A 25,678-nucleotide genomic window follows, 5' to 3' on the forward strand; every position below is an offset into this window, starting at 1 on the left:
GGCCTATAATTATTTGGCCCTAGCACTCACACTGTTTTTGAGAATGAGAAAATCCTCTTTAGTTTTAATTCTGAAAGTAGCACTCAGCTTTTTCACCTGCATTTCACTCCGATATAAGATGTATCTCCCAATCAATGGCCAATCACTGCACACAGAAAATCATGGATGCCATTTCCCATCAGGCTAGCCAGTACAGCAATTTTACAACATGCCAATTAACATTAGGAATCAAGGCTGAATTTTCCCCAGTGTGAGGGGCCACTACGTGGACTACTCTGAACATCAGGGAGCCTTCTACGCAGCCAGGTACCCTGTGAACATGAAGAGGCTCTATTACCTCAAAGTTCAAGTTCAGCCAGATTGCCAGTTTGTGTCAAATTGTACCAAATTATGGACGGTTTTATGCTGTAGACATGCACCCACAGGGAACAGGGTTGGCACAGCAGAAGCTCATGTCACTTGTAATCACTGAAACTATGTGAAAGAAAAGGCTTTTATCCATCCTCTGTGGGGCAATATTTGACTCCAGATCCAAGAACCCACTGTGCACCCAATCCCTCAATGAAAATCATAAATTAAGAAGAATATAACTTCTGTGCACAGGATTTAAATCTCAGCCCCTGCTGTAAAACACATACTTGTTGGTTTGGAATTCCTTTCTTGGACATATTTTCATCACTTGTGTTTCCTTTAAAATAGTTTTTAAATCCAAAACACACTGAACTGGTTTAAAAGAAACAATGCTTTAAGGATGTACAATTTTAGCCTAAAATGAAGAAATTCTCAAGTGAAAACTTGTTGATAGATTGCTAGTTCCAGTCTTGCAGTTATTAAATGCTCCCAAGGATCACATTACTAAAGCCACAGTATGTGATTTGTTTTTAATATAGTTGGGAACTTGTAGCCTTATGCTTTATGTCTCACCTGGTTGGAGTAAATTGATATGCAAATGAATACATTTTGTCTTTAGGTTTTGCTGAGAGTGCAATTTGAACATTCTGCTATCTCTTCCCAACCCTCCATCAAGTAAATTGGAAAAAAAGAGTAATTACAGGATTTGAAATGTTCTACCCTGTTTATTTTGCATTTATGACTCTCTGGTAGTTAATTTGCCTGAAAACAGATTATCTGTCAGTGTCAATTTGCTGTTTGTGCGACCTTGCTGTGAGCAATTCGCCGGCTATGTTTCCTACACTTCAACAGTGACTACATTTTGGATGTTTTCATTTGTTGTAAACTGCTTTCGGTCATCTTGATGCTGTGGAAAACCCTGCATAAGGGCAAGTTTTTTCTTTTACAAAGATGACTGACTATATTCTTCTGAATGCATTCTGTAAAAAATCTACAAAGGCTCAGTTTCTCCAGGTGTGTGTGTGTGTGTGTGTGTGTGTGTGTGTGTCCATCCATCTGTCCACCCTCCCAGCCCAAAGATCATTCCTTGGGACAGCAATGTGCGATTGTGCCTGAACAGCATGGACTTGATGTATCTTCCTCTGTTGTATCTTCCTCTGGGCTTGCAAAAACCTGAGCTGTGTATTTTAACAGGTTACTAATTGCTCACCCAACCCACTTGTCACACCACATCCCAGTTTTGTCCCCTCACAGATGCACCAGGTACACTGTTTGGTTTGTGAACAATGTGTGAGATGTGTAGAAACAGAGGCAACCTCATTCAAAAGCCCTTCTTGGTTCTTCAACACAGCTTCCAAGATCCCAGCAAGATTTAAAATCATCCTTCACCTCTCCTACCGTCCCCTCCACCCACTCCCAAGTCAGCCAATACCCCCAGCTAGCCACTCCAACTCACCCTTATTTACTTCTGCATCCTAAATGTTTCTTCATATTACCATTCCAGGCCACACCACCACTATGGTTTCTATGTATTCCTCATTGCCAGTCACCCAGAAAGCATTGTGCACCATCCACAGATTCCATGAAATATTTTGAATTCAATACAATCCTTCTTCAGAACTATTTCAGAATTCCAACACCTGCAGTATTTTGCTCTTGTTAGAACAATGATGAGTTGATCTGTAGGTGTACAAGGTGACATGGTTTGAGTTAGAAATTTTACATGAAAGTTTTGTTTTTCTTTTTTTTCAACATGATCAAGTGGACACTCTGATGGGTAAAAACAATGACTGCAGATGCTGGAAACCAGAGTCTTGATTAGAGTGGTGCTGGAAGAGCACAGCAGTTCAGCCAGCATCCAAGGAGCAGTAAAATCAACGTTTCGGGCAAAAGCCCTTCATCAGGAATACAGGCAGAGAGCCTGAAGGGTGGAGAGATAAGTGAGAGGAGGGTGGGGGTGGGGAAAAAGTAGCATAGAGTACAATAGGTGAGTGGGGGAGGGGATGAAGGTGATAGGTCGGGGGGGGGGGCGGAGGGTGGAGTGGATAGGTGGAAAGGAAGATAGGCAGGTAGGACAAGTCATGGGGACAGTGCTGAGCTGGAAATTGGGAGCTGCAGTGAGGTGGGGGAAGGGAAAATGCGGAAACTGTTGAAGTCCACGTTGATGCACTGGGGTTGAAGTATTCCGAGGTGGAAGATGAGGCGTTCTTCCTCCAGGCGTCTGGTGGTGAGAGAGCGGTGGTGAAGGAGGCCCAGGGCCTCCATGTCCTCGGCAGAGTGGGAGGGAGAGTTGAAATGTTGGGCCACGGGGCAGTGTGGTTGATTGGTGCGGGTGTCTCGGAGATGTTCCCTAAAGCGCTCTGCTAGGAGGCGTCCAGTCTCCCCAATGTAGAGGAGACTACATCGGGAGCAACGGATACAATAAATGATATTGGTGACCGTGCAGATAAAACTTTGATGGATGTGAAGGGCCTTGGATGGAGGTGAGGGAGGAGGTGTGGGCGCAGGTTTTGCAATTCCTGCAGTGGCAGGGGAAGGTGCCAGGATGGGAGGGTGGGTTGAAGGGGGGACGTGGACCTGACCAGGTTTTCATGGAGGGAATGGTCTTTGCGGAAGGCGGAAAGGGGTGGGGAGGGAAATATATCCCTGGTGGTGGGGTCTGTTTGGAGGTGGCGGAAATATCGGTGGATGATTTGGTTTATGCGAAGGTTGGTAGGGTGGAAGGTGAGCACCAGGGGCGTTCTGTCCTTGTTACGGTTGGAGGGGTGGGGTCTGAGGGCGGAGGCGCAGGATGTGAATGAGATGTGTTGGAGGGCATCTTTAACCACGTGGGAAGGGAAATTGCAGTCTCTAAAGAAGGAGGCCATCTGGTGTGTTCTGTGGTGGAACTGGTCCTCCTGGGAGCAGATATGGCGGAGGCAGAGGAATTTGGAATACGGGATGGCATTTTTGCAGGAGGTGGGGTGGGAAGAGGTGTAATAAAGGTAGCTGTGGGAGTCGGTGAGTTTGTAAAAAATGTCGGTATCAAGTCGGTTGTCATTAATGGAGATGGAGAGGTCTAGGAAGGGGAGGGAAGTGTCAGAGTTGTTCCAGGTAAATTTTAGGTCAGGGTGGAATGTGTTGGTGAAGTTGATGAATTGCTCAATCTCCTTGCGAGAGCACGAGGTGGCGCCAATGCAGTCATCAATGTAGCGGAGGAAGAGGTGGGGAGTGGTGCCGGTGTAATTACGAAAGATCGACTGTTCTACGTAGCCAACAAAGAGACAGGCATAGCTGGGGCCCATACGGGTGCCCATGGCTACCCCTTTGGTCTGGAGGAAGTCGGAGGATTCGAAGGAGAAATTGTTAAGGGTGAGGACCTGTTCGGCCAAACAAATGAGAGTGACTGTGGAAGGGTACTGTTGGGTACGTCGGGAGAGGAAGAAACGGAGGGCTTGGAGGCCCTGTTCATGGCGGGTGGAGGTGTAGAGGGATTGGATATCCATGGTGAAGATGAGGCATTGAGGGCCAGAGAAACTGAAGTCTTGGAGGAGGTAGAGGGTGTGGGTGGTGTCTCGAACGTATGTGGGGAGTTCCTGGACTAGGGGGGATAGGACAGTGTCGAGGTAGGTAGAAATGAGTTCAGTGGGGCAGGAGCATGCTGAGACAATGAGTCGGCCAGGGTGGTCAGGCTTGTGGATCTTGGGAAGGAGGTAGAACCGGGCAGTGCGGTGTTCCCAGACTATGAGGTTGGAAGCTGTGGGTGGGAGATCTCCTGAGGTGATGAGATTCTGTATGGTCTGGGAGATGATGGTTTGGTGATGTGGGGTGGGGTCATGGTCGAGGGCACGGTAGGAAGAGCTGTCCTCGAGTTGGCGTTTGGCTTCAGCGGTGTAGAGGTCAGTGCACCAGATTACCACTGTGCCCCCTTTATCTGCTAGCTTGATGGTGAGGTCGGGATTGGAGCAGAGGGATTGGAGGGCTGCGTGTTGTGAGGGTGAGAGGTTGGAGTGGGGGAGGGGAGTAGACAGGCTGAGGCGGTTAATGCCCCGGCGGCAGTTGGAAATTAAGAGGTTGAGGGTGGGTAATAGGCCAGCGCGGGGTGTCCAGGTGGATGCAGTGTGTTGGAGGTGGGCGAAGGGGTCCTTGGAAGGTGGGCGGGAGTCCTGATTGTGAAAGTAAGCTCGGAGGCGGAGGCGACTGAAGTAGTGTTCGATATCACTGTGTGTATTAAATTCATTGATGCGTGGACGGAGGGGGATGAAGGTGAGTCCTTTGCTGAGGACTGATCGTTCATCCTCAGTGAGGGGAAGGTCTGGAGGGATGGTGAAAACTCGGCAGGGCTGGGAGCTGGGATCTGGTGTGGGTGTGGATCTGGGATTGGGGGTGGAGCTGGGAACTGGAGTGGGTGTGGTGGTGGTGGGAATGGGGGTGGAGTCATGAGCAGGGGTGGTGTTCCCCTCAGGGTTCTGGGCGGCGGGGATGGTGTCAGTGGGATCTGTGGGGGGGGGGGGGTGTCAGCAGAATGCAGGTGAGTGGCATTGGTGGGGGCGGAAGTGGTGGAAAACATGACAGTGGGGGGGGGGGGCGGACGTCACTGAGCGTGTGACATCAGCGATGATGTGAGGGTCGGGAGTGATGTCACGTGTGGTGCATGAGGAATTGTGAGGGGTGGAAGTGGCTATGGGAATGGCCATGATGGGGGCAGAAGTGACATCATCAATCAGTGTGGGGGTGGTAGCTGCACCAGCCGCATGGCTAATGGCGTCCGAGCAGTTCCAGGGGAATCTACTGGAATGTTTGAGGAGTGCTGGTTATGGAGGTGGGTAGATAAAAGTTTGTTGTACTTACAGTTTTTGATGTTTGAGATGGAGTTGAAATACTGTTTGTTGAGAGTATGAATTCTCCTGAGGATGTAGTACAGAGTGGGTCCTTTGCAATTCTGAGAGAGTGTGGCCCTCAGCTGAGGCAGGACAGACTGTAGAGAGGTTAGGTGCCGGCGCATTGTTGCGATTGTGGAGCGGAGGATCTTGAAGGAGAACCGTTGCTGGTGTTTTTGAATCTGTAGTCTGTACTGTTTGTCCTGTTCAGGTCCAAACTCTGCTGGTTTAAAGGTGGTCCGGAATCTGTGTGGGATGAGTTGGTTACGGAGGCAACTCTGATGGTCAAGAACAGAAATTGGCCAAATGAAACGGGATCATCAACAATTCACTAGTAGTTACTGATGCTACCTTTGGCAGAGTCAATTAAGGACAGCTTTGACAGAAAGAGGCTGTTTTGGTTTCCATTCACCCTTCACTGCTTCCTGCACCTCCTCGTCTTCCACCTCCTACAGTTTATCTTGTTGGTACATAGCTATTGGCAATGACTGGCTGTCATGATGATGAAGTTGTAGAGAATGCAGATCACTAAAAACATTGATGCTGTGCCAAACACTACAGGACACCATTAGATGTATCTGGACAGTTGGACCCTTGCTTCTGCATGATCATAGCCTGCTCTACCATGTTTCATGTGCCTTTTCCAATCGGCAGACCTCCTACAAAATCATCAACCATATGGTCAGTGAATAAACCTTTTTGCCAATTTTCTGATTATGTTGATGGTTCAAATGCAGATTTAGTAACGAACTGTTGTAATGTGAAAATGTCAAAATATCAGGCATTGATAGACATGAAACTGTGTTTTGGGAGAATGGATTTCCCTTTATTTGCATTACATTTTTGAGTTGACACGTACTGCCCATAAAACAATATCTATGCAGTCAATAGCACCCTGGACCATGGGAATTCATAATGCTCATAAAGCTATGTTTTCTCTGACATAAAGAATGCAATGCTTTTAGTTAATTTGAAAAATAGAGCCACCAATACTCCCACTCTAAAAAGCTAAACACAACAAACGCATTTCAAGTACTACCTTCTTTGAGCTGATTGCATTCAGATTTATGGCGTCAGGCATCTTTATGATTATTGAAAATATTGTCCTCACCCTGCCTTTAGTTTTCACTTATGGCTGCAATATCTGGTTGATTTCAATGAGCAAACCCTGCCTGTACTGCAGCTGTCTAACACACTGAGGTTCAGATAGATGGCCCTCTGAATAGCCTGGGTTGAGGTGGCTTCTGACTGATAGTCCTGTTCTCCCTCCTCCTCCTCTAACTTCCAGAAGCTGCTCCTGCTCTATGTTGCCTCTGTTCATTCACCTGCCACATTCCACACTTCTGTTGCCATAATAAGAGCAAGTGGATTGTGTGGGTTTCTTGAAATCAGGACAATATCCTTCTGCATCTCCAATGCTTGTAGAATTTAGTAACTTTAAGGACTGCTGGAAACCATCAGCTACTTGTGCAATCACCAACAGAACAGCCTGAATACAGGATATGAACCCTTTAAAGAGAGTTGGCAGATGCCATTTTTGGGGCTGACTATGTTTTAACCAGACATGATGACATTGGTTTTTGCATCGAGCTCCAAAATTTCATAGAATCCATACACTTTAGAAAGAGGCCATTCTGCCCATCAAGTCTGCACCGACTATCTGAAGAGCATCCACCCAGAACCCCACTTTGCAACCATGCATTTATCATGGTCAATCTACCTGCACATCTTTGACTGTAGGAGGAAACCAAAGCATCCAGAGGAAACCCATGCAGACACAGGGAAAATGTGCAAACTCCACCCAATGCTGGAATCAAACCCGAGGTCCTGGCACTGTGAGGCAGCAGTGCTAACCACAGAGCCACCAAACCACCCAGTGCCACCCTGCAGGAGGAACGATGAATGATTTATGTCACAAGCATCTGATTCACATACTTATTTGCATCCTAATACCTTCAATAAAATGGTATCTCAAATGGCTTGGGTCAGAGATTTGCATGCATTCTCTAGTTCTCTTGTGGAGCCCACAGAGCATTTGAAAACCCCACGATTCCAATCAAGGTCAGAAACTGAAATTCTGCCAATGTTCAGACTAAAAACAATGCCCACTTACTTTTTGGCGAGTTTTAGACTGGAGATTCCAAGAGGAGGGGCTCTTTTTTTTACAAACCTCTCCAGAGGTCCTCAATTCCAGCAATGCAGAGAATCTTAACTGATCCAGTCTTCTTCATAAAGTCAGATAAACCTGTGTTGCACTCCCTCCATAGCCAGAACATCCTAGCTATGGAGGGTGGCATGGTAGCTCAGTGGTTAGCACTGCTGCCAGGGACACAGGTTGAATTCTCACCTCAGGCTGTGGAGTTTGCACATTCCCCCCATGTCTGTGTAGGTTTCCTCCGGGTGCTTCGGTTTCCTCCCACAGTCCAAAGATGTGTAGGTTAGGTGAATTGGTCATGCTAAATTACCCATAGTGTTAGGTGCATTAGTCAGGGGTAAATATAGGGTCGGGGAATGAGTTTGGGTCAGTGTGGACTTGTTGGGCCAAATGCCCTGTTTCCATACTGTCAGGAATCTAATCTAATCTAATCCTTCCTCAGAGACAGAGACTAAAACTGCATACAATCCTCCAGGTGTGGTCGCACCAAGACCTGTACAATTGCAGCAAAATATCTCACTCCTGTACTTGAATCCACTTGCTATGAAACTCTTGAGTGAGGTAATTTGCAGCCACTACAGTTCAAACTTCGGAATTCCCAAATCCTTCTCTCTTTTTTTTTACAGCTTATAAATTAAAATGTTCCAAAAAAATGAAAAATGGAAAAGCACAATATTTTTTAGTGGCCAAAAGTTCATTTCCTTGTTAAATTGGTGATTAATCTTACATTCCTATTGACTCAAAAATGATTAAAAAGTCAGAACTAGCAAGTGGAAGACTTTGTTTCATTCACTGGTAGGACATGGGGGTCACTGTGATGGCCCAGAATTTATTCCCCATCCCTAGTTCCAGTTGAGAAAGAATTTGGGGCTAAATGAGCTTCCAGAGGTTGGGAAAAAAGAGGCCATTGAGAAATTTGTAGAAGAGAACAAGGATTTTTGAAGTAAAGGGAGGTAGCCAGAAAGTAAAGCCAGGGAATCTGATGAAATGCAGGGTTCAATTTCAAGAAATGATAAAGTACTCTTTGGTTCAGTACTTTCCAATGGAGATTAGGAGGTTCCAATGTGCATACACGTACAATTACAGCTGTCCACTAATGTGAATTTAAGCAAAGGATCATTCAGTTGTCCTTTGAGCTTGACTGATAACTCTTGTGGTGGTGTTAGAGTTAGTAAAAGAATTAAGATGACTTAACATCTGTGTCCCAGCATGAGGCACAGAACAGCAAACTCAATCCAAGCAATGCCAAATTGTCTCATCATGAACATACTCCATATATAATAGGGATACTAGGTATAGGAGCCAGGAGGTTAGTTTGAAAATATACACGACATCAGATTGGCATCAGCTAGAATGTTGCATCTGATTCTGGGCACTGTATTTCAGGAAGGAAGTGAAGGAACTAGAGACAGTGCAGAAGAATTTTACAATCATTCCTGGGAGGAATTCAGTTATCATCATACTTAGGAGAAATTAGAACTGTTTTCCTCAGAGAAGACATGGCTGAGAAGGGACCTGATCATAGTGTGTGAAGTCATGTGAGGTATGGGCAGAGTAACCGGGGAGATATTGTTCCCATTTGTGAAAGGGTCAAGAATGAGAGGGCACAGATTAAAATAGTCAGTCAAAGAAATAAAAGTAACAGGAGGAACAATGTGTTCATGCAATGAGTGGTTAAAATCTGGAACGCACTGTTTGAGAGTATGGTTGACGTGATTGAATTAAGACACTCAAAAGTGAAGAGAACAGTTATTTGAATAGAAAAAGAATGCAACGTCACGAGGAGGCATTACAGGATGGTATTGAGTGAGATGGCTATTGAAGAGTCCCACTGACACTGGGGCAAATAGCCTCCTTCTGCAATGTGGCAATTCAGATATAAAGCTCTTACATGGATGTTATCAGCCTTAGTGTATTCTCGACATTTGTCGTTCTATCTGGATGATTTGATTAATACAACCTATTATTAAATACACAACTTAAAAGCCAATCTGTGAATCTGGTTGTCAACTGACCTTAGTTGGCCTGGTGCATTTTGGGTATTGTTCCATTGTCAATGGCAAAAACTACAAGTTTCATGTTGCCTTTCTCAGCACAACCATTTGCACAAAAGATGAAAATGAAAGCAGTCAAGGCAAAAGTACAAATCCTATTGGAAGACAACTTACAGACAATTTCAACATTAAGTCATTGATGCATTTTCCTCTGAATTTTGTATTGTGTGATGCCTTGATACATGTTACTCTTCTAAATAGTGTTAAGAAGAAGATGCTATGGTGAAATTATTTTAACAATTTGTTGGTTTGTGACATCTTTAAATAATAGACTAGGTGTCATGAGTGGTAGGAAGAAATTGATGCGTTTATTTATACTAGTGCCTTTTTTTAACATTGATACCTTTTGGGTGAACTGAGCAGCTGTTGATTTTCACCTCATGGTCATATTCTGGTGAATGGCCCTTTGGATGTGACATTTATGAGGCTACACTTCAAGTGTGAGACCTCTGAAGGCACCCAGTAACTGATCTGTGTAATTCATGAATCTTCTAATTGGCTATATATATATATATATATATATATATGTGTGACATAGGTTTCCTGTTCCCTTCAGTGTATTTTGGAAGAAAAGCTTTGCTGTTTTTGAATTGGCTCCAGGTTTGGTGGGTGTAACAAGCTTTGTTCAAACCAAGGGAGACCGTACAAACCTGCTCACTTTTAAATTGGTATGTCTACTTTGGAAACAGCCTGTTTTGTGCAATGGACCTACCACTTTAAAGCAATAATGATAGACATGCAACCACGAGGCAGACATTGATTACAAAATTCAATATTTAGGTTTTTTCCAAGAAGTACACCACACCTTTGCTTTCCTTCATTTAGCCAGTGTTTATTTCTAACCAATACATAACAGGGAGGAGACATTATTTATCCATAAGAAATAATTATTTCCAGAGAAACAAATATACAGTACACCAGACAGATGTTTGTTGTGTAAAGTCAGAGCACCAACATAATATATGCAGCGGAAAAAATAAACATAAAATGTTTGTGGTAAGTGCCCAACACAGTGCATTGTGAATATGTGTTAGTGGAATTGATTCCACTAATTTACCAGTGCTTTCTGCACACCATAATGGTATTGAAGTACAGCGTCAATGGTCAACTTTGATCCATTGTAAAACTGCTAACATTTGCTTGAACCACCTGTTGTACTACAGAAGCTCCTTGAGTTTCAAATGTGAGCTTTTTCTCACTTGTCCTGACAGTGGTTTGTTGCATCTGAATTGATGCTGGAGTAAAGCAGCTAAGGTTTGGTCTGTCAGGAACAGTGACTGCATACAACAGATGAAAAGAAATAGTATTTCTTTCAAAACATTCACAACAAGGATCTTTTGATACACTTTGCCATTGCCATGCGGGATACAAGGGTGTAAAGAAATGTTGTAAATTACGGTTACTTTAAATAGGTGGAACCTTATGGTCAGCTGTTCATCATGTGTCATCACATTATCTCCAGTTGATACCAAGTAATGTAAAATACTTTCAGAATGTAGTTTGTATTTGAATCTTTTCTGCAAGAGGAGTTGTTCTTATATTCTATTGTTTCAATAACTCGTAAAAATGTTGAATTAATAAGTCTGAAGTAAGATGCAATTCTTTTTCAGCTGGGGACTCAAAAGTGTGTCCAGTCAGACATTTCTGAAAGGATGTTCCAATCAGGTCACTTCCAATGCTACAAGTTATTTCAACAAACACTGGTAGATATGCAAACTTCTAGCTCTGACACAATATTTATTTCAGATGGGACTCCTGCAGAATTATGGAAGCTTTGTTGTATCAACAATAAATATGACTTTGGGCTTGTGTATAGTCTGTGCTGTGCACAGTTAGCAAGGAAAATCAACACCAATCAATTTTACCCACTCAACATCAATATTTGAGACAGATTTTGATTGAATTTCAATTTTTGCGATTCCCACTGAACATCAGTTCATAATTTTTAAGCAGTGAAATTGTGTTTTGAGCGTTTTCCTTTTGAGGGTGTTAGAACAGAAGCATTTCCAGAGGAATGGAGGCATTTACACAAAGGGAAGTCACAACAATGGCAAGGGTATTCATTTCACAGATGCATTCATTGTATTATGTTTGATACCTGTATGTGGTTAGATGTTCTGTACTTCAAAATTAGACAGCTACATGAACACAGTGTCTATATCATGTAGGTTTGATATCCTATCACACCATTAGGGTAATAAAATGGCTGTAACAACGGAATTGTAAAGTTGTAAAAATAACTTAGATGATAAAGTGTAAATATAAATTAAAAACGGATGACATTCTTAATAAATAACTCTACTATTTACATCTTTATATATTGCTAGGAAATTTAAATTAAACTAAATTAAAAGCAGCTAGTTTACAGGCATGAGGTACAGCAAAAGATATGATATTACAGTAGACTGTTACATTTATAACATTTTTTCAGCACTTCATTTGATTATTGTTTTCATGGCTTCCATAAGGTGCCCAACAGATAACTAGCATGAATAATAAATACCAGGTTTGTTCACAATGGCAGTTACCATATGAAAAAAAAATCCCCTCTCAAAGAAATCACAGCTTGACTTGCAATATGCAGACAGGTAAATGTTCGATCATACACCAAGACTTCATGCACTCTTCTGGAAGATAGAAATGTCTGAACTGATTAATTTGGGAACTTTGCAAGTGAGAATACCCCATTTGAATATGAGGAAAACTGCTCTACAATATATTACTGTGACCAGTTCACTTGAAAGAAAAATAGCCATCTTCCCACCAACAGATGTGACTTGGTACTTTAATAAATGATAGATATTCTGTATTTAGACTGAATTTATCTGCCTCCCATGACTGAAATATTTCAACGTTTAAAAGCAGCAATATTTCGGTATGCTGTTAAATAACAACACAAACAAGCAAATGTTGGTTAACTATCATAATACAATTTTTGTAGATTATACAAAACAAAATAATTGTGATTAATTAGCGAAAGCCAAGGGTCTTCCCAACAAGCCTTACTGTCATATAAAATGCTTGAATGTAGGTGTAAGATTTAATTATTTTTACGCCAACCTCAGCAACTTTTCCAAATTTGTTTCCTACATCTGATTGTCCCTTTTTAATGGCTGCTATTATGGCTAAACTAATCACTTTTTCTTTTTGTAAAAAAAAGCATGAGATATTATGTATGCAAAGCAATTTTTAAAAAAAAATTGAATCATAAACAAAAAAATTACCTGTCTGACCTTAGCAGCTTTTCAAAAAAAACACCGATGTAGACTTTTGTATATGACTGTACAGAAAATCCAAATGCAGTTACTGAGCACAGTATAAAATACTGATTAAATATAATTAAGTAAAAGTTTATAACAGAGGTACAAGTAAACACATTAAACACTTAAACAATTGAATGTCAAAACCTTTTTTTTCTTCTTTTTCTCTATCTGGAGCTAATACTATGCACAAAAATCAACAAGACATTACAATGCAACTGTACACCGAAATCCTACAGAAAACTATAGTTTTTTTTTATTTTGTCTAAACACTAATGTTGTGGTAGATTTTTCTTATCAATCTTGGTCCATGCAGTTTGCATGACCTTGTCTGTCAGGGGTTTGCAGCATGAAATCACTTGTAAAACAACACAGGTAAACCCTATAAGAACCGACAGTTACAACCAGGCGAAATGGAAGAGAGAAGGGAGGTAGCTTGGCCTCTTTTAAAGTTCCTTTGAAATTGGCATGTTCCACCTTTTTTATATAAACATACTCCCACCAGCCAAAAGTATGAGCCACTTGCTGAGGTGCTTTCCATCAGGGTTTAAGGGTAAATACTGTTTTTAAGAGAATTTAGTTGCAAACCAGCAAAAGCGTAAAAACATGGGTTAGTAATGCGGGTTAGGTGTTTTTTTTTAAACAGATTTTGCGGTCTGCTCTTTCTGTAAAAGAAAGCCAATGTCAGTACTCTTACAGGCATGCACATGTTCGGAAGAAAATCAAAATGTGCATCATTCTCCCGAGGCGCTCTCCTGCAAGAATTTAATGATGTACACATTCCTCAATTTACATTATACTATCATCATTAATGAGGCAGGTCTTGAAATTACATTGTGTGAATATTAGCTGAACACATCTGTGCGAAATTTCTGCTCACTGTTTTAAACAAGGCACTAATCCACTTAAAGGTGTTAAAGTAATTTTGTATGTATGCTTTAAGTATTTTTATATCAATATTCGCACTGTAATTTCAGGTCCTTAGTTTTATTTGAGTCATACTGTAGGCATATTGTTCTATATACTCTGACAACTTCTTTTCTACTGAACTAAGTCTACAGTTTTTACATTATTGCAAGGATATTATGAGCACCGTATGGATTATTGTACAGTGCTCTTCAGGTAGGTTCATTTTTGTTTGGAAACCAATACTGGATGAAATTGGCAGGAGTATGTTAGCTGCCAACATTCCTCTATGTCTAATGTCAAAGGCTATTGGCCAGTCTTACTCAGATCTTTTGACTTCAAAACCAAAGGCTTTAGATTTCTGGAGTTAATTTATAATGCAGTGTTGAAAGTTATTCATGATATTTAGGCTATAAATTACTCTAGGATTTGTGTGATATTTAAGGTATTCATGAGAGTCGTGGCTCTTTTATTTCTATGGGTTAATATCTCCATTAAAATAACAGGCAAATGCTTTAAGTAGTCATCAAAAAGTAATTCCTTGCCAACTATGATGGTACTGTAGCTGGTTAGAGGAACAAGAGACCCAACTGCACAGCAGTACAAGAGAAAATGAAATGTTTGAGAAAACAGTCTTCTTACGCTGTTGCTTAACTCTGGCAGAATGTTTACAATCTGACTACCCTTAATTACCTCCTACAGTCAGCTAAATATCTTTACAAAACTTCTCAACAGAAAAAAAAAGTCATGTAACTTCTCCAAAACTCAAATGTTCAGAATGTCAGTAATATCAGCAACAGATTTAACATTTTTGATTAAAAAAAATCACTAAACCTAAGACCTGAAGGGGACTTGTGATTGCAGATAATACTACAACATTGCAACATGAAATCTTTGATATAATGGTCCCCATGAGTATAAAAAGTGAATTCAATTTGTATTTCATTAACACAAGCGAATTTGCCTTTCATTGTACTGATAGGCTTTAATTTATTTCATAATCAAATACAGAGTCAGATCTTTTTGAAGAGGGGCTTACCCAACCCAACTTGGTAGAACTCTGATACATGCATCTGATAATGCAGTAAATGTTGAAGCAGTTTAAAAATATTAAATGCTGTGGAAACAGAAAAGTTGGCACAGCACCTGACTTAGGAAAACAGCTGATTTTGTATGTTAAAAAACCTTTCAGAGATGTTTACACGTTTGAGAACTTTTGTAAGCTGGTGGCAAAGAATTTAGCACTGTTGGTAAATTAATGGTGTCACCAACTGAACTGAGTATTATAGTAGTAATTTGTCCTCCGAATAAGGCAACAAATACTTTAAAACACAAATCCTGTTCTCCCCCTGGGTTCTCCCTCACAAAGTCTTGTTTTGGTCTACCTCAATACTGTACTCTTACAGGAATACAGGATCGATACTGATGAAGAAAGTCATACCTTACCTATAATCCCTTCAAAACAATTGTAGCATCCAGTGATTTTCTTTTTAAACAGTTGTTTTTAACATTAACTGTTGTATGGTATTGTGTGCCAGCTTTTGAAGCTCAGATCTCATGCATTTTGGTGGCAACTCTGTACATCTGCCAGATTGGAAAAGCCCTGCATTCAGTCGTTCTGTTTCTTGAGTACCAACTTTGGCAAATCTGGCTATGTGCAAAGCTTGCTTCTGCAACCAGTTGATGGACTACACCACATTACTAAAGAGGCTAAAACTGTTTTCATTACTTCCAAGCTTTCCCCTCCCTTCTCCTACCCTTCCCCTGAAGTGCATTTCTCATGTCAGTCATTTTCTGTGCATAAAATTAACCTCGACATACTGAGATTTGTCTTTCACTGGTTTGAAACTCTGCTTATCTGAGCTCATATTCATTGAAGAGGGTCTTTGGAATGACTATGCGCAGGCTTATTTTCCCTGACATGTGGCAGATCCTTTTGGCCGGCACTATTTTCTATGAAGATCGCAAGAGATGTAATCAAAGGGTTTTAAAAGGAGGCTGAAAGTTTGCTTAAGGCAGACAGACCGAAGTTTGGGTTTGGTGATAACCTGTTCTTACACTGTAAGTAGGTCAGTTGTCCAGTAACAGCAGCAGCAGCCATGATAATGGCTGTTTCCTTTCAGAACATTTGCATTAAGTATTTTCCTCCTGCGTATTTGTTTTAATCCTTCAATGCACAATTGTCTTTTTTTAATCTGCTATATGCGGATTGTTCACTTTTGTTTTATTTTGCCTAAAGTTTCTCAAGTTTGGGATTGGGTGGCATTGTATTTCAAACTCTTTGTTTTTTTGAAAAAAAATAACAGAGATAATTTGGTCGAGGTTTGGGATGTGCAACCAGAAACGGCCACACAAGCAGGCATGAAACATGCTTTTTTTTGGTGGGGGATGGGGAGGGGTGCTTGTTCATTCAATGTGTCGTTTGTGTCTTTATTGTTTTTTTCTCTCTCACTCCAGTCTTCAGACAGAAGGCAGACTGGTAGATTGTGTGTGTGTGTGTGTGTGTTATCTCGTCAGAGAGGTTTTCTCTTGTAAGCAGCAAGGAGTGTGTGGCCCTTCCAGTCTGCCTTCAGCTGTATTCCGCTCCTTGTTCCTCCTGGCTAATGGTGGCTGTGATAGAAGCGTTGTTGTCTCACTTTGCCGTGCTCCTGAGCCATGGGGTCTCGGCAAGCACAATCTCCATGAAGTTCACAAGACATTGGAAAGGGTATGACCTGCAAGGCATAGGATTCCATTAAAGATGGGTGCACAACATGTGGGGGACAGTTAAGATCAAAAAAATGACAAAATAACACGTCAAGCTGCCAACACCATGTCCTCTGCTCCAATATTTATTCAGCCACAGGAGTGCATCCCTTGCGTTGAAAATAGTATGGTACATTGAGCTTAGTGGTAGATCTTATTCCATTATCAGACACTGTCAGGTAACACTCCACTTTCACCTAAAGAACATCAATTTAAAACAGAGTTGAAATCATCAATCTTGGATCATGTGGTGGTGGGGTCCCATGGTATATTCTCTGTGCATGCATAGGCCATCCATTTCCTGAATAGCATACTTCACTTTGGGGATGTAAATAATGACTGCATTTTTGAAAGTATTTCCTTGGTTACAAAGTGCTTTGGAGGTCGTGCAAACGGCACTATTGAAATGCAAGTTTGTTCTTTCTCACTCATGGCAAGGGTATGAGGGATGTTTGTTTAAAGTTTGTGAAACAGATATCTGTTTGGCTGCAAGTTACTTTTTCAAAATACTTTTTCAAAATTGTCAAAATAATTTCAAAACACTGAAAACATGGCCAGGTCCTTTTAATAATGTTATAAAAAAATTGTTAGGGGCATATGGAATAGTCAGGGAGTGAGGAGGAGGAGCTGACAAAGAATTATTAGAAGATGGAGTTCATTGCTGACTATTGATCCGTCATAACATGTTATCAGTGAATCTGCTGAACTAGTGGGAGACAAACATACTTTTAGTAACAAGCTAAAAAATGGTCACTCAACAACATTCCCAGGAAATTTAAGCCCAGACTTTATTCCATGTAAGTGTCATTGCTAAATGGGGATTGATTAGCTCAGTTCAGTTGGCTGAACAGAAGGTTTGTGATCCACAATGTGGCCAATGGCAGAGGTTCAATTCCCATTTGGCTAAGGGCAATATGAAAGTTCCAGCTGCTCAACCTCACCCCTCACATAAAGTGTGATGACCCTCAGGTTAAACAACCACATCATAAGAGAGCAGCCCTCTGTGACTATGGCAACACTACCTTATATTGTTAAGTATCGATAAATATTTAAAAGTCTTAACTTCAATATTTTCTACTGATGACTACTTGTTCAGGAAAAGAGGGTGAAAACTAAGATTTTTGTTTCATTGTTGTGCAATATAGTATATTTGAATTTAGTTTCCTTTTTGTAAATCTTTATTCTGTTGGAAATCTTGTATGGAGCACATGCCTCAGTCTGGTATAAGTAATTGTCACAAAGATAAGTATGTTTCTATAGCATGCTGTTGGTGTAATATTCAGGAATGTCAATATTTCTTGTTCAGCTTCACCAGGATACTGGCCATTTGATGGTTCTGTTGAAGATGTCTCTTAAAAGTTAGTGGGCAAATTGTATCTTTTTTAAAAAAAAAACATGTATTGCCTGACTAGGAAATGCCATTGACTAAGAAATGACTTTATTCTGTGGATGTGGACCTTACATGTGAATTTTCTTTTGGAATTTCCAAAGTGTGTCAATACCCCATAGGTGTTATTTTCTGCTGCTATTTTAAACTTATGTTTGGAAAACCATTGGGAAGTGTATGCCTTAACTTTGCTGTGTCCTGCCAGTAGGTGAGGCTCTCTGCCAGAAAGGCGATGCCAGAAATGTACCCCTCATATATACATCATCTAAATCTTTTGCAGTTGCCTGTTGTTTAGTTTGGAAGGTTTGTTCATATTTATCAATTTGGATCGGAAAAATAAGACGTCAGAGAACAAGGCCTCCAACCAGCCAAGTTCATTTGCGAACACTTAGTGTTCTCATGTACATTCTAATATTTTATATTTTTCTCCAGAATTTAACCCATTTCAGATAAAACTGCATGGGGTGAAAGGCAACCTCTGCTGTGCTGAGAGAAAACAAGAGATGAAAAGATTCATTAAGAAGCTTAAAATATATCTTTCTGATGCAGAATAGAATCCAGTTTTTATTGACCGCCCATTCTCCTGAATCGCTATAAATAGAAGCTTTCATTATGGAACTGCATTAGTCTAATTTAAAACTGTGTTTGTATTTTGCTTTGTGGCATTTTACCAAATCAAAGCAGTACATGTTAATGCAAATTAATCTTGAAATGGTGTTGAAACGGAGATGGTGATTTGCTGAGCTGTTAAACTTAGTTTTTATTTTAAAAATCAGCTCCTGCAGTTTAACCATGAAGCTGTATTGGGAACTAGACAGCCAGCATCCTCAGAGAAGTTGTAGAAACCTGGCCTCATATTTCACTTAGAGAACTGCTGTCAGTGTACATGATGTGTGCAGGCTGCTAGGACAGTGAAGATTGTATCACTCGTTTCCACAAAAGGAGCTACTGAAAAGTAATCTGCACATTTTGAAAAAAAAATAAGTAGAGTTTTGAAAGTAGTCATGCTCAGCAAGTCTCTTCTTCCTGTATTAACCTACTTTTGGTTAGTCCAACATTACTCTAGCCACTGAAGGACTGAAGATCTTGCTTCATTTTGCAAATGCACATCTCCAGAGCTGAGCGATAAACGTGACAGATTAGGAGGCTAAAGTGTTTAGTCTGTCACTTAGTGCTTTGAGGGGATATTCCTCAGTAACGTGTCACTTCACATGTGGATAAGGGATTTGTTCTGTGGTCCCAGCTGAGGTTGGATCACAAAGTCTCGTGCCTGTCATGAACTTGTTTAGGACCACCCTTGTTGTAGTGGTTTGAAGCCTGCCATTCAACAAGTCGGGTTTTTCACAAGAAACTTGATAGTGTTTCTGATATCTTGATCGAAAGGAAAGCCTTAGAAAAAGTACTCTTTATTTCATAAGTTCTCTGCTATCCAGGAGTCAAATACATATTAGATTACTTACAGTGTAGAAACAGGCCTTTCGGCCCAACAAGTCCACACCAACCCTCCGAAGAGCAACCCACCCAGACCCATTCCCCTACACCTAACACTATGGGCAATTTCAGCGTGGCCAATTCACCTAACCTGCACATTTTTGGACTGTGGGAGGAAACCGGAGCACCCAGAGGAAACCCACGCAGACGCAGGGAGAATGTGCAAACTCCACACAGACAGTTGCCTGAGGTGGGAATTGAACCCGGGTCTCTAGCACTGTGAGACAACAATGCTAACCATTGTGCCACCGTGCCACCCAACATTGCAATCAGTGCAGTTGGGGCAAAAAACAGTTGCTGAGCAATGCAGACATCACAAGAGAAGATTGGATGCCAGTATTCTTTTTCCACATCCTCTCAATACTAAAGACACCCTCTGTATTTTACTTAAGTCTAGTCAATAAATGCCCTTAACTAACATTAACCTAGGTGTTTGAAGTCTGAGGAAATAATCCTAAGAGGTCAACAAGGGAGATAGTTTCTCAGAAAGAATATAACTAGAATTCAATTAATCTTAATTCTTTACACCATGGGAATAGTAACACAGGGGTATTCACCATGCAACAGGTACAATTATGTTCTTTTCTATTCAATGTAAATTTACAAGGATTGGTAAAACTAATGAGTTCTTTATGCAAATAGTCATATTTTTAAATATAGAATTACCTGGGAGACTACTGTACAACTCAACTTGACTCTGGACTTGCAGGCTGGCTACAAGTAACAGGACTGATGCATTATAGATATTTTTCTAATCAACCTGGTCAGATAAAGAGAAATATAGCACCAAAACAGACTCTTCCGGCCAACTCGTCTGCACCGACCAGATATCCTAAACTGATCTATTCACATTTGCCAGCATTTGGCCCATATTCTTCAGAACCCTTCCTATTCATATACCCATCCAGATTCTTTTGAAATGCTGTAATTGTACCAGCATCCGCCACTTCCTCTGGGAGCTCATTTCATACATGCACCACCCTCTGCGAGAGAAAGTTACACTTCAGGTCTCTTTTAAATCTTTTGCCTCTAGTCTTAAACCTATGTCGAGAATGTAGTGCTGGAAAAGCACAGCAGGTCAGGTAGCTTCCAATGAGCAGAAGAATCGACGTTTCAGGCATAAGCCCTTCATCGGGAATGACATTTCTGATGAAGGATTATACCTGAAATGTCAATTCTCCTGCTCCTTGTTCAGCAACACCCCCCAGGACCTTACCATGAAGTGTGTAAGTCCTGTCTTGTTTTGCCTTTCCAAAATGCAGCACCTAACATTTATCAAAATGAAAGTTCATCTGCCCCTCCTCCGCCCATTGACCCATCTGATCAAGGCCCCATTGCACACTGAAATAATCTTCTTCATTGACCATCAGTTTTGGTGTCATCTGCAAACTTACTAGCCTTTACCTCCTATATTCACATCCAAATCATTTATATAAATGATGAAAAGCAGTGGATCCAGCACCAATCCCTGCAGCTGGTAATAGGCCTCCAATCTGAAAAATGACCTTCCACCTACACCCTCTGTCTTCCAACTTCAAGCCAATTTTGTATCCAACTGGCTAGCTCTCCCCAAATCCATGTGATCTAACCTTACTAACCAGTCTACCATGCAGAACCTTGTCAAACACCTGTTAGGGCACACTAAAATGAAACAAAATGAAGTACATCTTATGACACACCTCTGAAGGATATGGGACTTGAACCTAGCCATTCTGGGCTAGTGGTAGAGGTAGTACCACATGACCCTGACTACCATGTTAAACCCTTTCAGTGGGAGTAGTGATTGACAGCAGCTTAAGCTAGGCCCTCTTAAAGCTTCTTATCATATTGCAACAGGTTTAATTGTACCCAGGTGATAAACATTAATTGGGGAGTCACTTGTGATGCTATATAAATAGGAACAGGCGAAATATCTCCTGGTTAGGTCATCTGACTATTTGGAAGCTGAGTCCACGTAAAAAACCTTCAAGAAGTGTGTGAACATTGACACCGTTTAAAATTGCACAACACCAGGTTATAGTCCAACAGGTTTATTTAGTAGCACTAGCTTTTGGAGCGCCACTCCTTCATCAGGTGGTTGTGACAGCGCTCTGAAAGCTAGTGCTTCCAATTAAACCTGTTGGACTATAACTTGGGATAGTGTGATTTTAAACTTTGTACACCCTAGTTCAACACCGGCACCTCCAAATCATAACACTGACACCAGTTCCATTCTCCGCCAGCTGGAATTCTGCAGTAGAACAATATGTACCAAATTAAGTCGGGGTGGGGCAGGAAGATCCTGTGCTAACAAGGCACCAATACATTATTTAACGCTGTTGAATAATTCTGTTGAAGGATTTGGGGAATTTGGAGTAAGGGATTGAATGTAATCCTTGAAAGTTTTGGAAACTGTTCCAGCAATACAAATTATCGTTCTACTCACAATACCACAAGTGAAAAACACTTGATCCAGAACGAACATTTCAAAGTGGACTTTGTCTGTTGGTTTAACACGTGTGTCACTTACAGCTTCAACAAGCATTGCAATCGATTTTGAAGAAGTTTTTAATTGACCTGACCAGGCATGTTGTGACACACTTCTGCAACATGTGGGAATTGAACCTCAGCCTTCTCGGTCTTGAACTACACTCCTTCAAATGCCTCAGCAGTTAGTCAGCACAGTCTGTTCAAGGGCATTAACCATCTATTCACAACTAAAGCTGATTGACAGCACGAGAAGGTATAAACTCATTCAATCTCAGTTTATCTCAAAAATTGGACTATAGCTGCAATAGTTTGTACAGTGTTTGCTTCAAATATGCTTTTATGCCAATATTACATCCCAAATGAAAGTCCATGGCCAGAATTTCAAAGGTGGGGTTTACTTTCTGCACAAAACGATCCAAGATGTCTTTACCGCCAAACATTTGTGTCAACGCAATCTTAAATACAATGTTACGCCATTTATTACACTTGTCAGTACAGGAGTCATTTATAAAAATGTCAGTTTTGGGCTCCATTTACACCACCATCATCACATCAATGTAATTTTGGCTGCATACCAATACAGAAGTGATAGCATCAATCAGAAGACTATCAAGTGCAGGAAAGCCCTGAGGTGAGTCTTCCACCACAACAACATCTCACACAGGCTTGAATTCCCAAAGAGTAAAAATCTATCCTTAGAGCCATTGCCAAAGAAAACATGGTTTACAGTGAATTCTGGCTCCCTGTGATGATACATGAGAAATACTGTAACATCTTGTATCCTGCACACAATGCTAATTCCAGACCTCGACTGGCCAGTCATGAAATTGATTTCTACTAAGTGTCAGGATTATGCATAGCCTAGCTGTGCTATCTTGGTACTTCTGCTGGTTTAATGCATGTTAAAGTTGCCTCAAACTTGGCTTCAGTTTCAATTACTAATGAACACTGCATAACTATGATGTCTTTGTCTTCTGTACCAAATAATAGATTCCATTGCTTGTCAGAGGAAACTTTTCAGTGTAGAAATTGTAATGTTTTTGACATTGGTGAGACTACAACTGGAATATTGTGTCCAGCTTTGGTCTCCTTTCTTGAGGAAGGATGTAGTGGCACTAGAGACAGTTCAGAGGAGGTTCGCCAGGTTGATTGCAGGGATGAAAGGGCTGTCGTATGAGGAGCGGTCGAACAGCTTGGGCTTGTAATCACTGGAGTTTAACAACGAAAGGGGGGATCTGATTGAGGTATATAAAATGCGAGAGGGAATTGATAAGATGGATGTTGCTCTTTGTGGGACAGTATCGAACAAGACGTCATAGATAAAGACCGAGAGGAGGTCGGTTCAAAACTGAGATGAACAGAAACTACTTCTCTCAGAGGGATGTGAATCTGTGGATTCACACACTTCCCCAGAGTGCAGCAGGGGCAGAATTAATCAACAGATTCAAGAAAGAAATATATAGGTATCTGATGAAAAGCGGGATAAAGGGCTATGGGGAGCAGGTGGGAAAACACAGTTCAGACCAGGACAACATCAGCCACAATCATGTTAAATGGCAGAGCAGGCTCAAAAGGCTGAATTGCTCACTCCCGCTCCTAATTCCTGCATTCCTATGAAAGTTATTTTAATAACAAACCATCACATGTTTCAGAGGTAAGAGCGCAGCTGACCTTCAGTGAAGCATATGTGTAAGTGCTTAACAGATGGAAAAAATATATATCGGAGGTGATTTGCTGATGGGGGATAACAAAATAGCTCAGTTCTGTTTTAGAGTACTTCTGGGTACAAACAAAAAGGTTCGCTTTTGCCATCTCTCTCCAGCAACCTCTCCTGCTTCTTTGGTGGTCTGCCTTGCCCTTTGCCGGGCATCACATGTAATTTCATTCATTGGAAACAAGGGTGATTTAGACATGGCAGATAATGGGTGAAAAGTACCAAGGGTGATTTGGAAATGGAAAACAAAACCATTCAATTGTGTGTAACAGCACTTCTGGGCATCTTAAAATAAAAGGGTGGCATTTTTGAAGGGCTTCTTTGCTGCAGTGTCATTGTCCCTATCACTGAGCCAGGAGGTCCAAATTCAGAAGGCCCATGTGCTCCAGGGGTGTAGAAGGTAAATTGACTCCTGCTTCCTTTTGTTTGATAAATGGATGATTTGCGGTGGACGACACAATGGTTAGCATGTCTGCCTCACAGAGCCAGGGACCTGGGTTTGATTTCAGCGTTGGATAATTGTATGGAGTTTGTACATGGCTGCGTGGGTTTCCATTGGGGACTCCATTTTCTTCTGACAGTCCAAAGATGTGCAGGTTTGGTGGACTGGCTAACCTAAATTGCACTGTAAATTCTAGGGATTGCAGGCGAGGTGGATTAGCCATGGTTAATACAAGGTAACAGGGATATGGTCATGAGGGTGGGTCAGGGTAGGATGGTCAATGGACTGAATGGCCTCTTCTGCCCTGTAGGGTTTCCCTCCTATGATTCTGTGATTAGCGTAACAGCCTTAAACTTATCCCAAGCATGCCCCATGGGTGAAATTTTGAGACCAGTGAAAGTGTAGCTCGAAGAGAGATGGGAAGGAAATCTGGGAAATCCAAACAGACAAACAATGGGAGAAGCTACTTGACTGGCACCAGCAAGTAACCAAGTAGTGCCAATTTATTGATCATTTAAGGTCAGTTTGGCCATATTGCCAAGATCCTGCTGGTGGCAGATAGGGCCCACATTGTAGTTTGTAGGCCTTGGGAGGCAATGAAGCTGCATAACCCACCACATTGACCTCCTCCAGCCACACAATCCCCCCCTCCCGCCCCCCCGCCACCCACCACCATCCCCCCCGCCCCCCAACACCCCCCCACCACCACCACCACCCCCGGCCCCCACCCCCCCCCCCCCCACCCCCCCACCCCCGACCCATTTTTGTCATAGGTCTCCAACTGTGGCTGTAGGCTATATAGTTGCAATCATTTTATTTATCTTGTAGGAGTGCTCCCATCTCGAGATGCCCTGGTGTTTCCTTTGCCTGTTGCAGCACCATTCATCTCTCAAATGAAGACAGCAACAGGCCATTGGCCCACTGGGAGGGGCTGTCGCCAAAATGTTTGTGAAAGACCAGCCTCTGAATTCACTACTTCCAGAAAGTACTCCCGGGCTGAATAAGAGGCATCACCAGCAAGATCTTTATCCAGTTTTTGGTTCTGAACACTAGAAATTCTCCAAATGGTAAGATTACATTGAATGAATATAAAGATTTGTAACGACATGAAGGCGATAGCCAGTGTTCAGTTAGAGCAGACATTGGTTCCATGACCAATTTATTTGGGCTCACCTTTTTGAAAACACCTCTCACTTCCATTTGCATACGAGAGGACATTTTCATGAATTGGTCACCTCATTAACAGGTCAAATATTGGACCCGTCCTATGCAGGACTCTTTAGTTAGCCTATAGCCACAAGCAAAAGGTTTCTTTACCAAAGGTACTACTCTTGTGCAAACCATGCAAGTGCTTGCAAGGACCACTTCATGACCAGACAATAGCTTGAAATAATTGCTTGGGAATATAGAACTGAAACATCACTACCAGGAGGTAAGAAGATGAAGCTTTTCATCTTGCATTCATTGCGACTGTGATGCAGGAAAAGGGCTTGATTTTAAAAAAAGGCATCAATTTATGCAGCATGAGAAGAGAGGGCTGATTGGTTGGGCTATCAATCCTGTTACTTTTAGATTAGATTTCCAACAGTGTGGAAACAGGCCCTTCGGCCCAACAAGTCCACATCCACCCTCCGAAGAGTAACCCATCTCCCTCTGACTAATGCACCTAATACTATGGGCAATTTAGCATGGCCAATTCACCTGGTCTGCGGGAGGAAACCGGAGCACCCAGAGGAAACCCACGCAGACACGGGGAGAATGTGCAAACTCCACACAGACAATTGCCTGAGGTTGGAATTGAACCCAGGACCCTAGTGCTGGGAGGCAGTAGTGCTAACCACTGAG

General features: G+C 41.7%; 1 protein-coding gene across 7 annotated transcripts in view; it reads right to left on the minus strand.

The window, feature by feature from the left end:
* Positions 1 to 10,240: 10,240 nt before the first annotated feature.
* Positions 10,241 to 25,678, minus strand: part of LOC140469200 (pappalysin-1-like) — a 323,835-nt gene continuing 308,397 nt past the window's right edge. For all 7 annotated transcript variants that reach the window (XM_072565489.1, XM_072565488.1, XM_072565487.1 and 4 more), the window contains one exon: positions 10,241 to 16,299. In XM_072565489.1, coding sequence (XP_072421590.1) covers positions 16,186 to 16,299 — 114 coding nt within the window. In that variant the 3' untranslated portion in view covers positions 10,241 to 16,185. The remainder of the gene's footprint in view (positions 16,300 to 25,678) is intronic.

Source organism: Chiloscyllium punctatum, chromosome 49 (assembly GCF_047496795.1).
Source record: "Chiloscyllium punctatum isolate Juve2018m chromosome 49, sChiPun1.3, whole genome shotgun sequence".
Classification (NCBI taxonomy): Eukaryota; Metazoa; Chordata; class Chondrichthyes; order Orectolobiformes; family Hemiscylliidae; genus Chiloscyllium; species Chiloscyllium punctatum.